The sequence below is a fragment of the Podarcis raffonei genome, chromosome 2 (assembly GCF_027172205.1).
Source record: "Podarcis raffonei isolate rPodRaf1 chromosome 2, rPodRaf1.pri, whole genome shotgun sequence".
Classification (NCBI taxonomy): domain Eukaryota; kingdom Metazoa; phylum Chordata; class Lepidosauria; order Squamata; family Lacertidae; genus Podarcis; species Podarcis raffonei.
Genome location: NC_070603.1, coordinates 126,499,264 through 126,512,674, shown reverse-complemented (window position 1 = coordinate 126,512,674; position 13,411 = coordinate 126,499,264). Strand labels below are relative to the sequence as shown.

The window sequence follows — 13,411 nt, the reverse complement described above, 5'->3', positions numbered from 1 at the left end:
AGACCACTTCCTCTGTCCCAGATGCAACAACACATGTCTCTCCCCTTTTCAGGCTAAACAAGTAGACGAACTAATGTGAAAGCAAATTTCAGGTGTATCCTCAGGAAATGCTAAAGCAAGGATAGAAGACTCCTTCTCCCAATATTCTGGGACAAATGAGGAGGGATTATCCGTCAGCGGGTGGCTTGTGCTACTAACAGAGGATGTGGAAAACATTTTTCTGACTATAATAAAATTCTTATCATCCTGACAGATCCTTGTAAAACCTTCTGGGGGGAAATCTAACAGAGGGTCTTTAGGTTTTGATAAGCAAGAAATGGAAATTGGTGCAATCTCAAAAGAGGCTAGTTCTATCAAGGTACCCTAAGACTTTGGGAATCTTGTCACAAGAAGAGAGTAAAGCTCCCCTCTGGAGTTCATAAAGGGTCTACATGCCTGGTGTTCTTAAGAACACAAAGATTTAGGACATGTGCAGGATCTATACTTTGACGGCTTCCATGCCACTGTGGGGGCCACATTTTGAGACTGGAGACTTGCAAAGATGGTGTATTAGCACAGGGAATATCGAAGGGGGAGGGCTGCGTTTCAAAAATGTGGCATCGCCAGCTCCTCCTCTGCTTCCACATACAGATTTGGTCCCCATGGCCAAATCTGGCCACAACATCTGCCTGGCTTGCGATGAGGGAGCTCCAAGAGCGTCAGCAGGGCTCTCCATAGAAAGCACCTAGCATGGGGGAACCTACAGGTAATGGCTACTCGTCTATTTCCTGCCCATGCTCTGGGGTTGCAGTTTTCAGGCTCAGGGACAGGAAGGTGACTGGGTTTGGCACCAAGTTGTGTCCCCACTGAGTTCAGGGGTTCTACCTTGAGGTCACGACTGGACAGACCCTGCCAGCCTTACGAAGTGGGGCGAGGAGCAAACAGGGGAAACTGCATCCACTGGAGATGTTTAGAAATGGGGCTACTGTTGGGAAGGGGCCGCCCCATTTGTGCTTCTCCAGGGGCAGGAGAATATCTAGGGCAGGAGAATCCCTGCAGGGCCTCTGAGGCTCCCTTTGCTTCTTCCTCTCTCCCAGGACCCTGCAGCTTCTTTTGGCTCCTTGACTCCTCAGGTAGGATGAAAGAGACGGATCCTGCAAAGCTAGCGAGGATGGAAGGGGGAAGATGGATGGTTGACCTGGTCAGGTTGTCTCCTGCATCCCTCCCCACAACCTCTGAGTGTTCCCTCCCAGGGACCTCCGAGAGATCTGGTGAGTCCCAGGGGAGGGGAGATGGGGACAAGGATGGATGGAGCCAGAGAGGAATTGGGGCTTCCTCAGCTAGGGGGTGGGGGAGGCAGGCAGGCGGATGGAGATGGAGAAGGGGGGCACCTTTTTGGGCTCCCCCGCCTGCCTGCCTGCCTGCCTGCCTGCCTGCCTGAGCCTTTGTCATCTGCAGGCAATTTGAGCTAGGAATAGATCACAGCTCCCCGGCCAACGTGATGAATTGGCAGCTCAAAAGGTTTTAAAGCAGTTCTGTGATCTGTCAGACAACTCACTGATCAATCACGCAGCACTGGAAGACACAACTCTTGAAAGGAACCTGATCCTTCTTTGCAGATTGAACGCAGATGAGGCCTCTGTGTATTGCTTTTTTCTTTTCTTTTTGGAATAACTTTTTATTTGCTTTTAAAAACAAGGATCATAGGACTAATAAATGATACAAATATGTAGGCTAAGTCTTCTCATGTCATTTGTATTTACAATAGCAGAATAAATTTGCTGGAATATCTATAACATATAGTTCATCATTAGTGGTCAGTGTATGAGTTCTGGGTTCATTAATTGCCTTCAACTGAAAAAAAGGGGGAAACAGAAGAGAACAGAGAACATTCAACATCGCAAAACTGAATGACTAGATTAATTATGAGTTATAGTCATTTTTCCTCTTCTCTTACCAATGAAACAGTACAGAGTTGGTCTTCTCATGAAAATGGGAGGGGCGTTCAAAGTGAAGAAAATGATTTGCGTATAAATATAGACCAACCACATTGAGGTAACTGCTGATGGGGAATGTGCAGGTGAAGATGTTGCTGTTTGTTTCACACACAAGGCGTGGACGTTGGATGATAATAACTGTTTTGAAATCTCTATGTGATGAACCTCCACTGTTTGGATGGAGACCGACAGCATCTGGGATTCTAACATTCCCACCGTGAACCCTGAATGGAGGGATAATGTGGTGGTCATGTGGGATTGCTATGAGGAATTATGAAAAATGAAGCAAGCCATTGTGTCAGCGGTGAAAGCATCGCTTTGACTGGGTTTGAATCATTTGACCTGATTTCTGATAAATCCCACAAACCTCTGCCCCGTTTTCTCTATGCCTGACTGTCACGTATAAAGCATTCTAATACAGACCAGGCATCCTGGGCCATAAAGATAAGGAGGTAACTTTGATGTAGCTTTTGTTAGTCTTTAGGTAGATTTTGGGGCCAGGAAACAGAGTTCACAAGGAGATGGTAAAATGCCTGTCTTTCCTTGCCTGTCCTCTCTTTCCTTTTACTGCCTGTTTGTTACCTCTGGGTTTGCTAAATGCATTCTTCCTGGGTTCATGTTTATTTTAGCCTAAACATGTATGAATGCTCAAATAGCAAATAGTTCTTTGTAGTTAAGAGGCCTCCTCTGATCTACTTTGTCCCCACGTGGGGATTTTTTGAAATTCTCAGAGGAAATCAGATTGGTTCTTACAAACGTTGTGTTAAAGTTCTTTGGTTAATAAAAACGGACTGGGCCAGGGAGTGGGGATCGCACTTCCTCCCAGAGTCTTGCTGGTCAAGTCTCAGGTCTATTGTATTAATCAGGTCCAGTCCTTCCTTTGCCTTCAGAACACAACAGGATAACAACTGTTTTCTCTGTGAATGTACTTCATCTAGTCATGCCTTTTCAAACAATAACCAGGCTTGTCTTAACTGCCCAGGACTTCTAAATGTCAAAACAAAACTTCTGTCAGGTTTGTTTTTGTTTTGGCTTCTGTTTGCATTTGATTGACCAAAGAGATGACTGACCTTGGAGATGGAGTGGATTCCAGGATTGAGTCAGAACAAAATCTATCCCAGATAAAAGCCAAGCAATATGTCAGTTAATACCAGGCAACTAAGGAAGTGAAAACTATAGTAAGGCCTCACATCTAACTCCCTTCAGTTCTTCCTCTATCAAAAGCATTCATTAAAAATGTTCAATAATCTGGAGTTCCATTTCTTCCTGAGGCTCTAATTTGCTGCTCTCTTCATTGCAGATGGTGATGAATTGGAAGGAAAGAACAAGGGGGAGCCCAACAGAATCCACATATCGGAGAAGTCATCTAAATATTCTATGTGTGGAGAGAACATCGGTCAGAACTCCCAGTCCATCTCCCATCAAGGAAGGAGCTTCGTTCAGAGGGATAGTCTCACTTCCCATGAAAGAACTCACAGTAGAGAGAAACTGTATCAGTGCTTTGAATGTGGAAAGAGCTTCAGTCAAAGTGCCCATCTCACTTTTCATCAAATAATTCATACAAGAGAGAAACCCTATCACTGCTTGGAATGTGGAAAAAGCTTCAGTCAAAGCGAGACTCTCACTTCCCATCAAAGAATTCATACAGGGGAGAAACCCTATCACTGCTTGGAATGTGGAAAGAGCTTCAGTCTCAAGCACAATCTCACTTCCCATCAAAGAATTCATATAGGTCACAAACCATATCAATGCTTTGAATGTGGAAAGAGCTTCTGTCAAAGTGCCCACCTCACTTTTCATCAAATAATTCATACAAGAGGGGAAAATTCTTAGTGTTTGGAATGTGGGGAAAGCTTCAGTCAGAGTGCTAGTCTCATGGCCCACCAAATAATTCACACAGGGTTGAAAACATTTAAGAACTCAAAGCAGGGTGAATAAAGAATAATAAATTTGGAATCTTATCCAACGCCCTCCAATGCAGAAATCTCGTATCAAGCACCCATGACAAATGGCCATCCAAATTCTTCCTAAAAACCTCCAATAAAGAGGAGTCTGCTCCCTTCCGATATAGTTCCTTTTCACTGTCCACTCTTACTATTGGAAAGTTCTTCCTGGGGAAGCCAGGTGGCCTCTCTGTGGGCTACTGGAAAGAATTAAAGGACGAGCCTCTTCTGTAAAAGATATTATGAACCAATTGCTGGAAACGGGACAAACCCCAGAAACCTGAAAAGAGGCAAACATTACTTGGATACCCAAACAAGATAAGGACATAACAAATCCTTAAAATGTCCAACTGATTTCATTATTAAACTGCTACTATAAACTGTTTGCGGACGCTGGCGCTGTGGGTTAAACCACAGAGCCAAGGACTTGCCGATCAGAAGGTCGGAGGTTTGAATCCCCGCGACGGGGTGAGCTCCCGTTGCTCGGTCCCTGCTCCTGCCAACCTAGCAGTTCGAAAGCACGTCAAAATGCAAGTAGATAAATAGGTATTGCTCCGGCAGGAAGGTAAACGGCGTTTCCGTGCGCTGCTCTGGTTCGCCAGAAGCGGCTTAGTCCTGCTGGCCACATGACCTGGAAGCTGTACGCTGGCTTCCTCGGCCAGTAAAGCGAGATGAGCGCCGCAACCCCAGAGTTGGCCACGACTGGACCTAATGGTCAGGGGTCCCTTTACCTTTATAAACTGTTTGCAGCAATATAAGCGAACATATTTGAAAAGTTATGAATGAGTAATTGTATTTTTCGCTCCATAAGAGGCACCTGACCATAAGATGCACCTAGTTTTTAGAGGAGGAAAACAAGAAAAAAAATATTCTGAATGAAACAGTGGGTGTATGATTTTTGTGGTTCATGCTGTGACCACAAACATGTGATCTGATGGTGAATTTGGGGTGACCCAATGCAAAAATCCTGAGGATCAAATGTGGATCTGTGCTTTGTAACCACGTTTTTGCATCACTGTGGCCCCACGCAACAGTGAGTGTGTGATTTTTTTGGTGCAGGCTGTAGCCATGAACATGCTATGTGATCTGATGGTGAATTTGGGGTGATCCAATGTAAAAATCCTTTGGCTCCATGGGCTTTTACCTCCTCTCTCCCAGGCAGCGACCCTTATCTCTCTTCCAATCTCACCGATCAGCTGTTTCCTTTCAGCACTCTCTTCCCTCTGGTTTGCCTTAGTGTCTTTTCCTTAGCGAGAGCAGTTTTTTGCTCCTCCTTTTCTTCTAATTTCTCTCCTTATTGCTTTAGTCTTCCTGTCTTCTCTTCTTGCAAGTTTGCTGTCTTTACCTCCCGCCTCCCAGGCAGTTTCCTTTATCTCTAGCATCCCTTATCTCTCTCCCTGATCGCTTCTCAGCCTTTTGGCTAAGATCAAGTGTAGTATCTGTTCTTATCAGTTTAATATCTCTCTCCCCGATCAGCGGCTTTGTTTCAACACCCACTTCCCTCTTTTTTTAAAAAAGTATGATCTGCTTTCTGCCCCTGGGCAATTCGGCCCCAAGGACCACGCATTCGCTCCATAAGACGCACAGACATTTCCCCTTTTTAGGAAGAAAAAAGTGTGTCATGGAGTGAAAAATACGGTAATACATAAGGACCAAACAGGCAGAAGTATAAGACAGTATAAATAAAGAGCCCATCTTTTTCAAGGGATGCTTCTTAAACTTGGGAATGTCTGCATGTGACCCATCTCTACAGCTCCCATAAACACCACAGAGAAAGTGGCCAGAGCCTGAAAGGCGAAAGCCTTGGCCTTGAACGCAGGACTCAGGGACGCTTTCCCCCATGGAGACCTGGGACCCCTTATTTTCTTCTCCCTGTGCTCCCCCCATGTGGGAATGTTCCTATCCGGCTACAGTTGGTTGGTTGGCATCCATCTGTCTTAGGACACCATGGAAGAGTGTGTCTTTGGGAGTGAGATCCAATTGTTGGAAGGTAACAGCGCCAGCCGTGGGTGTGGAGACTGACAGGGGAGAGACGTGTTGTTGCATCTGGGACACAGGAAGTGGTCCAGTTGTGCAGCTGCAGATGCAGAAGGGCTTTTCTTCTCCCTGTGCTCCCCCCACGTGGGAATGTTCTCATCTGGCTGCAGCCTCTGTGCACAAAAGTGACTTATCCCTCCATCTGAAGGGGGTTTATTTACCTGCCCAGTTTTCCTTGACCCCAAGCCCCCTCCCTAAAGAGGGAGACAGCATCTGGATCCCAAGGAAGAACAGAGCTGCATATTTCCTGCAAACTCGGCCCCTCCCTGGCTTGGCAAAGAGGACGAGGGAGGACCCTCTGCTCCCTGACTTGGGGGTCTCCCCCCACCAGGCATGATCTGAAAAGGGACCCCCACGCCCCCTCCCTGCCCCCTGGGACCCCTTCTCCCCATTGCACCCTCAGGGGGAGGAGAGAGGAGACTCACCCGAGTCCAGGAGGGGCTTTTGCAATGGAGAGAGAAGAAAGCAGGAAGGGAGGGGGGAATTTAGCCATGGAGGAACTTGCCCCCTCCCCCTCCACTTCCCGTCCTCTCTAGGACTCCAGCTCTGCTCCTCTTAACCCTTGCCAAGCCCAGCCCTCCCTCTCCCCTCTGCCCCCCCCCCGGAGCCCCCTCGGAGCCAGACTCTGTTGGGATACTGCCAGGGAGATAAAGTCCATCTGAGCCCCCAAGCTCGGTGCCGGACGATCCATCGACCTCCCGTAGTCACACAGTACCAGCAATTTAGCGACACTAAGCCTCAGGCTTAGTGCACACTCTGACAGCAGAATTCACACAGCAAAAGTTGCACAAGCATGAGAGCAGAACATGCATATTTACAGTTTTTATTTGGCGTAGGTCAGAACAAAGAAGGCATGACCGTCTGCTCCGTCTGCTCAGGCAAGAACAGCAGAAAACGAAACGAACTTACAACATAAACATCCTGTGAGACAGGAAATTACGCAGAGTGTTATACAAACATCCTGCTCCCTTTTAAGGTGGAACGGAAATATCCTAACATCCTCCCCCTTTCCGTGTAACCTGTAGTACCTGTGGTTCAACCCAATTGCAACCTTTGTGCGTAAACCTTAAGTTGTTCTCTGTTAACAACCTTAGACAACAGATCAGCAGGAATTTCATTTCCTGGCATGTAGGACACCTGAATGAGTCCTTTCTGAATACACTCTCTTGCACGATGTAGCTTAATCTGCAAGTACTTGGTCCTTTGCTTGCAACTCTCCGAGTTCAGCAAAGCCAAACAAGATCTATTGTCTTGATACACTTGTATAGGACATTTCACAGAAACCCCAATGTCCTTAAACAGTTGCATCAACCATTCACAATCCATGAGTGAAAATGACAGAGCATTGAGTTCTGCTTCACAGGAACTTAGGCTAACTGTTGTCTGCTTTTTGCACAACCAGTCAAACAGGCAGTGGTTGTACATGTAGCATACTCCAGAAGTGCTTATACCATCCGTGGTGTCACTTCCAAAACTTGCATCTGCAAAGATTTCAAGACCTCCAGTCTTCTGACTGGTGAACCTCAGCCTGTAGTGCATAGTCCCTTTCAAATACCGGGCTATGCGCTTCAGAGCCTTCCAATCCTGAACAGTAGGATTGTTAGCATGTCTGCTAAGCAGGTTAGTGCTTACAGCAATGTCAGGTCTCGAACATCTAGCAATGAAATTCAACTTGCCTAGAATGCATCTGTATAGCGTTGTGTCAGAAAATGCTTCAGCAGTACTATCTACCTGGTAACCTGTCACCATCGGTGTGTCTGCTGGGTTTGCATCAACCAAATTCAACCTGGTTAATACATCAGCAATTTTCTGTGTTTGGTGTACCAGAAAATTACCTGCTTGGTCTCTCTCCACCTGCAGAGAAAGATAGTTGGATACCTCACCAAGATCCTTCATGTCAAAGTGCTCCTTCAGCTGAGCTAGGGTGCTTTGGTAAAAAGCCTGATTCTTCCATAACATCAGAAGATCATCAACAAAACATAAACAATACAGTTTGTTTTGCCCCTCCTCCTTGACAAACACACACGGATCAGCTTTGCCCTGGTGAAAACCTAGAGAAAGCAACGCTTCAGTGAGTTTTGTGTTCCAACACCTGGCACTCTGCTTGAGACCATACAAGGATTTCCGCAGTTTACAGACCATTCCCTTCTGTATCTGCATTCCATCAGGTGGAAGCATGTACAGCTGCTCGTTCAAAATCCCGTACAAAAAAGCTGTATTTATGTCATGATGGGAAACATGCAGTTTCTCCTCCGCAGCGATCTTGAGCATCAGCCGAATGCTCTCATATTTGACCGTGGGTGAGTAGGTCTCATGGTAATCCTGCCCTGGTACCTGTGAAAAACCTCTGGCAACCAATCTGGCTTTGTGTCTGACAACCTTGCCATTCTGGTCTGTCTTGGCCTTGAAGACCCATTTGCTGCCAACCAGTCTCATCCCTGGGACTACCGGTACCAGCTCCCAAGTTTGGTTCCTGTTCAAGGAATCAACTTCAGCCTTCATGGCATTAAGCCAAGGCTCAGCATCTTTAGAGGTTAACTCTTGGACCTCTTTGAAGCTTGAAGGTTCCCACACCTTCTCTGAGCTACTAAGAACAGCAGTTGCCGTCTTAGCAAACTCATCAGCAAACCTCTTTGGAGGTTTGCCTTTGGTCGCCCTTTCAGACCTGCGAACCAGACGCAAGACTTCTGGACTCATCTCCTCCTTCTTAGGAGAATAGTGACCAATGGTGAACAGTGGTTCTTCCAGTTCATTGTCAGACTCATCAGATGGTCTGACTGAGGCCTTTGCGCTCTTGTAGTCTGCTGTGTCATCACTGTCACCGACAGCAGCAGCAGCGCCGCCCACTGAACTGGAATCCGAACTCTGATCATCATCATCATCATCCTCAGTTTCCTCAGCTTTCTCAGCATGATCTGCTTTCTTCACATCACCTTCATCCTCCTCTGGGTAACTCTGGAAAATTCCCACATTTTCCCCCCACTTAGGATTGTACTCAACACTCCTTGTGAACTTTATGGATTTAGAGTTAGTCATCCATACCCTGTATGCACCTTTTTCGTACCCCATGAACAAACCATGTGCCCCACGCTTCCCAAGCTTGTTGCTTTGTGGGGTGTGCACCCACATGTCAGAACCAAAGATTCTCAAGTGCTTGACATTAGGTTTCCTCCCATACATCTTCTCATAGGGAGTGCAGCCAATAGGTGATGACAGTCTCCTGTTAAAAGAATAAACAAAATTCGCCAGAGCCTCCCCCCAAAACTTCTCAGGGAGATTGGCATCATGCAACAAGGTTTTTATTCCTTGCAGCAACGTTTGATTTGCTCTCTCCGCAAGCCCATTCATCCATGGCGATCTAGGCGTTGACAAGTCATGCTGGATTCCCTTCTCAGTCAGGAAAGCTTCAAACTGCTGAGAAGTGAATTCCCCGCCTCGATCAGTAAACAGACAACCAATACGTTTACCGTGAGCATTCTCCAACCAAGCACAGAATGCCTTGAACTTAGGAAATGCTTGCGATTTCTGCTCGAGCATAAACACATGAATGTACCTGGAAAAAGAATCAATTAGAACCATGAAGTACCTTGCTCTATCCAAAGAGGGCGCTAGAGGACCTACCAGGTCTGCGTGAACTAGCTGGTAGGGTTTGGAAGCCTGCCTGCTAGACTCCTTGCCTTTTGGAGCAACCTTCACCTTGTTCTCTGCACAAGATACACATTTCATGTGAAATTTACAAGGTTTGATGTCCAAACCTTCAACCAACCCAGGCATCTTGGCTAGCGCTTGCCAAGAGAGGTGACAAAATCTGCGATGTGCATCATGAATGCATCCTGCATGAAGAACCTTGTTAGTTTGTGCAACACAACAAGTATCAGCATTAGATATAACAGCATTGTCATCATAAGTTAGACAGAACAAACCATCCATCAACTTTGCATGCCAAATGTCCTCTTTGCCTTTTCTGATGACACAGACAGTCCTCTTGAAGGAAACCTCAAAACCACGCCCAGTCAGCTGTGGTACACTAATCACATTGTCCGCAGCTCCTGGAACAAAAAGTACATCTCTGATGGTAGTATTCAGACTAGCAAGTTTCACAGTCCCAACTCCTGCAGCTTGCAAAGTCCTTCCATCAGCCAGCTGGACCTCTCCATCTTGAGGTGTGAAGGAGATAAACAGATGGCGGTCTTTGGTGAGATGGCGCGTGGCCGCAGAGTCAATAACAAACCTGGCCTTCCCCTTCGAAGCAGATTTGCTGGCAAACAAAACCTTGTTTTCCACCAGCGTGGGCTTTTGCAGCTTGCCTTTAGCCTTTGGTGAAGCTGTGCCAGCAAACATTGCCTTGTTTTCCACTGGCGAGGGCTTTTGCAACTTGCCCCCCTGCTCCTGGCCATCAGACGTGCCTTTAGCCTTTGGTAGAGCTGTGCCAGCAAACATAGCCTTGTTTTCCACTGGCGTGGGCTTTTGCAACTTGCCCCCCTGCTCCTGGCCACCTGCAAGCATCTTGCTCTGTTTACATCTGGTCTTCCGGCCTCTGCAAAGGCTCTGACCTTGGTTCTCACGAGAAACAGAGCTCTCAGCTGCCGACTCCTTGGCTCCCCCTGGAGGCTGGAATGCTGCCTGGGATGACGTTATAGTCTGCTCCCCCTGCAGCTTGCAACCGGTGCCCTCAGCATCCCTGCATTCACTAGCATTCTGGGAAACAGCCAGGACCTCCGAAGCATTCAAACACTGGGCTGGGATGATTGGCAGGTGGGCCCTTTTCAAAGCATCTCACATGTCACGTGCCGTGAGATTTCCAGCAAGCGTCTTTATTTCCTCCAGAGAGACGGATAAGACTATTACATCAACGGCCCTCGAATCCTGGGCCTGCCATTTCTCTGTCCGAGGAACTGGAGTGGCTTCTGATATAGTATGCCAGACTCCAAACTGACGCAGCAAACTCTCACACCATTTTGCCCAGCTCTGATAGTTGTGCCGATTTAACTTAGGGCACTCAGTGGCCTCCGAAGCTTGGAAAATCTCCATTCCAGCTTTTTGCTTTAGCCGTGAGCCTTTATTGCCTTCTAAGACTTCTTATCTCGGCAGCTCATAAATCACGATGCCTCTGGCTCGGCTCCCAGGCCAATTAGGCTTTGCCGGACATCAAAGACGTCTTCCGCGGCAAACAGAAAAGCCTCTGCTTTCGCTTTTCCAACATACCTTTCAGCAGTCTGTCGCTGTCTTACTCTCCTGCAAGTGCCGTGAATCTGGGCCCGAAACCTGTTGTTGGGATACTGCCAGGGAGATAAAGTCCATCTGAGCCCCCAAGCTCGGTGCCGGACGATCCATCGACCTCCCGTAGTCACGCAGTACCAGCAATTTAGCGACACTAAGCCTCAGGCTTAGTGCACACTCTGACAGCAGAATTCACACAGCAAAAGTTGCACAAGCATGAGAGCAGAACATGCATATTTACAGTTTTTATTTGGCGTAGGTCAGAACAAAGAAGGCATGACCGTCTGCTCCGTCTGCTCAGGCAAGAACAGCAGAAAACGAAACGAACTTACAACATAAACATCCTGTGAGACAGGAAATTACGCAGAGTGTTATACAAACATCCTGCTCCCTTTTAAGGTGGAACGGAAATATCCTAACAGACTCCGCGCCAGGGAAACGGGGCTTCCCCAGGAGTCTCCTGCAAGGGAAACAGCCTCCTCGAGAGCAGGCGCCAGGGAGGAAGAGGAATCCCAGATCCCCCCAAGGGAGACCCTTCCAAGTCCGGCGCCCGCAGCTCCAGAGTCTTCCCTCCAGCTCCCCATCTTCCCTGGGGCAGCCCTGAATTGGGGAGGCCAAGCTGGGGTCCGGAGACGCCTCCTTCCCTTGGACTTGGAGGCTGGCAGGCCCAGCTTGGCTTCTTCCGGGCTCTGGAGTCAGACTTGGGGGGCCCTCTCCCCCCTCTCAGTCCGCCCCCCACACCCAGGGGGTCCCCTCAGCCCTCCTTCTTGGGGGTCTCCCCTGCTCCCCCCTCTCAGTCCGCCCCCGACACCCAGGGGGTCCCCTCAGCCCTCCTTCTTGGGGGTCTCCCTCCGCCCCCCCCCAGTCCGCCCCACACACCCAGGGGGTCCCCTCAGCCCTCCTTCTTGGGGGTCTCCCCTGCTCCCCCCTCTCAGTCCACCCCCGACACCCAGGGGGTCCCCTCAGCCCTCCTTCTTGGGGGTCTCCCTCCGCCCCCCTCTCAGTCCGCCCCACACACCCAGGGGGTCCCCTCAGCCCTTGCTCTTGGGGGTCTCCTCTCCCTCCCTGACTGGAAGGAGACCCCGCCTCCGCCTGCCTCCCCACAGCTTCTCCCCTTGAACTCCCTCTTTTGAGACAGCACCAATTTCCATTTCTTCTTGATCAAAACCCACAGACGCTCTGCTAGATTTTTTACAGGTTTTACAAGTATCTATCAGGATCGTAAGAATTTTATCACAGTGAGCCAAAAAGGATTCTATGTGTTCCATGTCCTCTGTTAGTACTACAAGCTACCCAGTGACTGATAATCCCTCCTCATTTGTCCGAAAAGGTTGGGAGAAGGAGTCTTCTATCCTTGCTTTAGCATTTCCTGAGGATACATCTGAAATTTGATTTCACATTAGTTTGTCTACTTCTTTAGTCTGAATAGGGGAGAGACATGGGTTGTTGCATCTGGGACAGAGGAAGTGGTCTGACTTTGCTGCTGCAGATGCAGAAGGGCTTTTCTTCTCCACGTGCAAATGCTCTCATCTGTCTACATCCTCTGTTCACAAAGGTGACTTATCCCTCCATCTGAAGGGGTTTATTTCCTTGACCCAAAGCCCCCTCCCCAAAAGGAAGGCAGCATCTGGATCCCAAGGAAGAGCAGAGCTGCAGACCTCCTGCGAACTTGCCCCCTCCCTGGCTTGGCAGAGAGGACAAAGGAGGACCCTCTGCTCCCCGACTTGGGGGTCTTCCTCCACTGTGCATGATCTGAACAGGGACACCCATTCATCCTCCCTGCCCCCCTGGGACCCCCTTCTCCCCACAGCACCCTCAGAGGGAAGAGAGAGGAGACTCACCCGAGTCCAGGAGGGGCTTTTGCAAAGGAGAAGAAAGCAGGAAGGGATGTGGGAGGGAGGACCTTCAGCCCCTTCACTTCCTCTCCTCTCTAAGATTCCAGATCTGCTCCTCTTAACCCTTGCCAAACCCAGGGCCCCGAGCCCAACCCTCCCTCTCCCCACTTCTGCGCCTGCGCTTAGGGGCTCCCTCTGCCCCAAGGAGCCCCCCTCAGAGCCAGACTCAGCGCAAGGGAGACGGGGCTTCCCCAGGAGTCTCCTGCAATGGAACAGCTCCATCTGGTTCAAGCAGCCTCCTCAAGAGAAGGCACCAGGGGGGAAGAGGAATCCGAGATCCGAAGGGAGATCCAGGCTGCCAAAGCCCAGAGCGCATTGGAAGACACTTCCAAGTCAGGCG

The 13,411-nt window shown here is 48.7% G+C and overlaps 3 protein-coding genes and 1 pseudogene across 3 annotated transcripts in view; 3 read left to right on the top strand and 1 right to left on the bottom strand.

Annotated features, from left to right (window-relative positions):
• LOC128409540 (zinc finger protein 883-like) overlaps window positions 1-6,483 on the bottom strand; it is a 346,762-nt gene extending 340,279 nt beyond the window's left edge. Inside the window, exon 1 of the mRNA XM_053380094.1 lies at window positions 6,382-6,483. The gene's annotated coding sequence lies outside the window, so the exon portion shown is untranslated. The remainder of the gene's footprint in view (window positions 1-6,381) is intronic.
• Window positions 1-13,411, top strand: part of LOC128409548 (zinc finger protein OZF-like) — a 317,248-nt gene that overhangs the window by 50,185 nt on the left and 253,652 nt on the right. Inside the window, exon 3 of the mRNA XM_053380126.1 lies at window positions 1,077-1,112. The gene's annotated coding sequence lies outside the window, so the exon portion shown is untranslated. The remainder of the gene's footprint in view (window positions 1-1,076; window positions 1,113-13,411) is intronic.
• On the top strand, window positions 2,810-5,316 carry LOC128409564 (zinc finger protein 239-like). Its single transcript, XM_053380156.1, has 2 exons — window positions 2,810-3,154; window positions 3,277-5,316. The coding sequence occupies exon 2, from the start codon at window positions 3,354-3,356 to the stop codon at window positions 3,807-3,809; it is 456 nt and encodes a 151-aa protein (XP_053236131.1). The 5' UTR covers window positions 2,810-3,154; window positions 3,277-3,353; the 3' UTR covers window positions 3,810-5,316.
• On the top strand, window positions 5,320-5,417 carry LOC128409664 (uncharacterized; annotated as a pseudogene).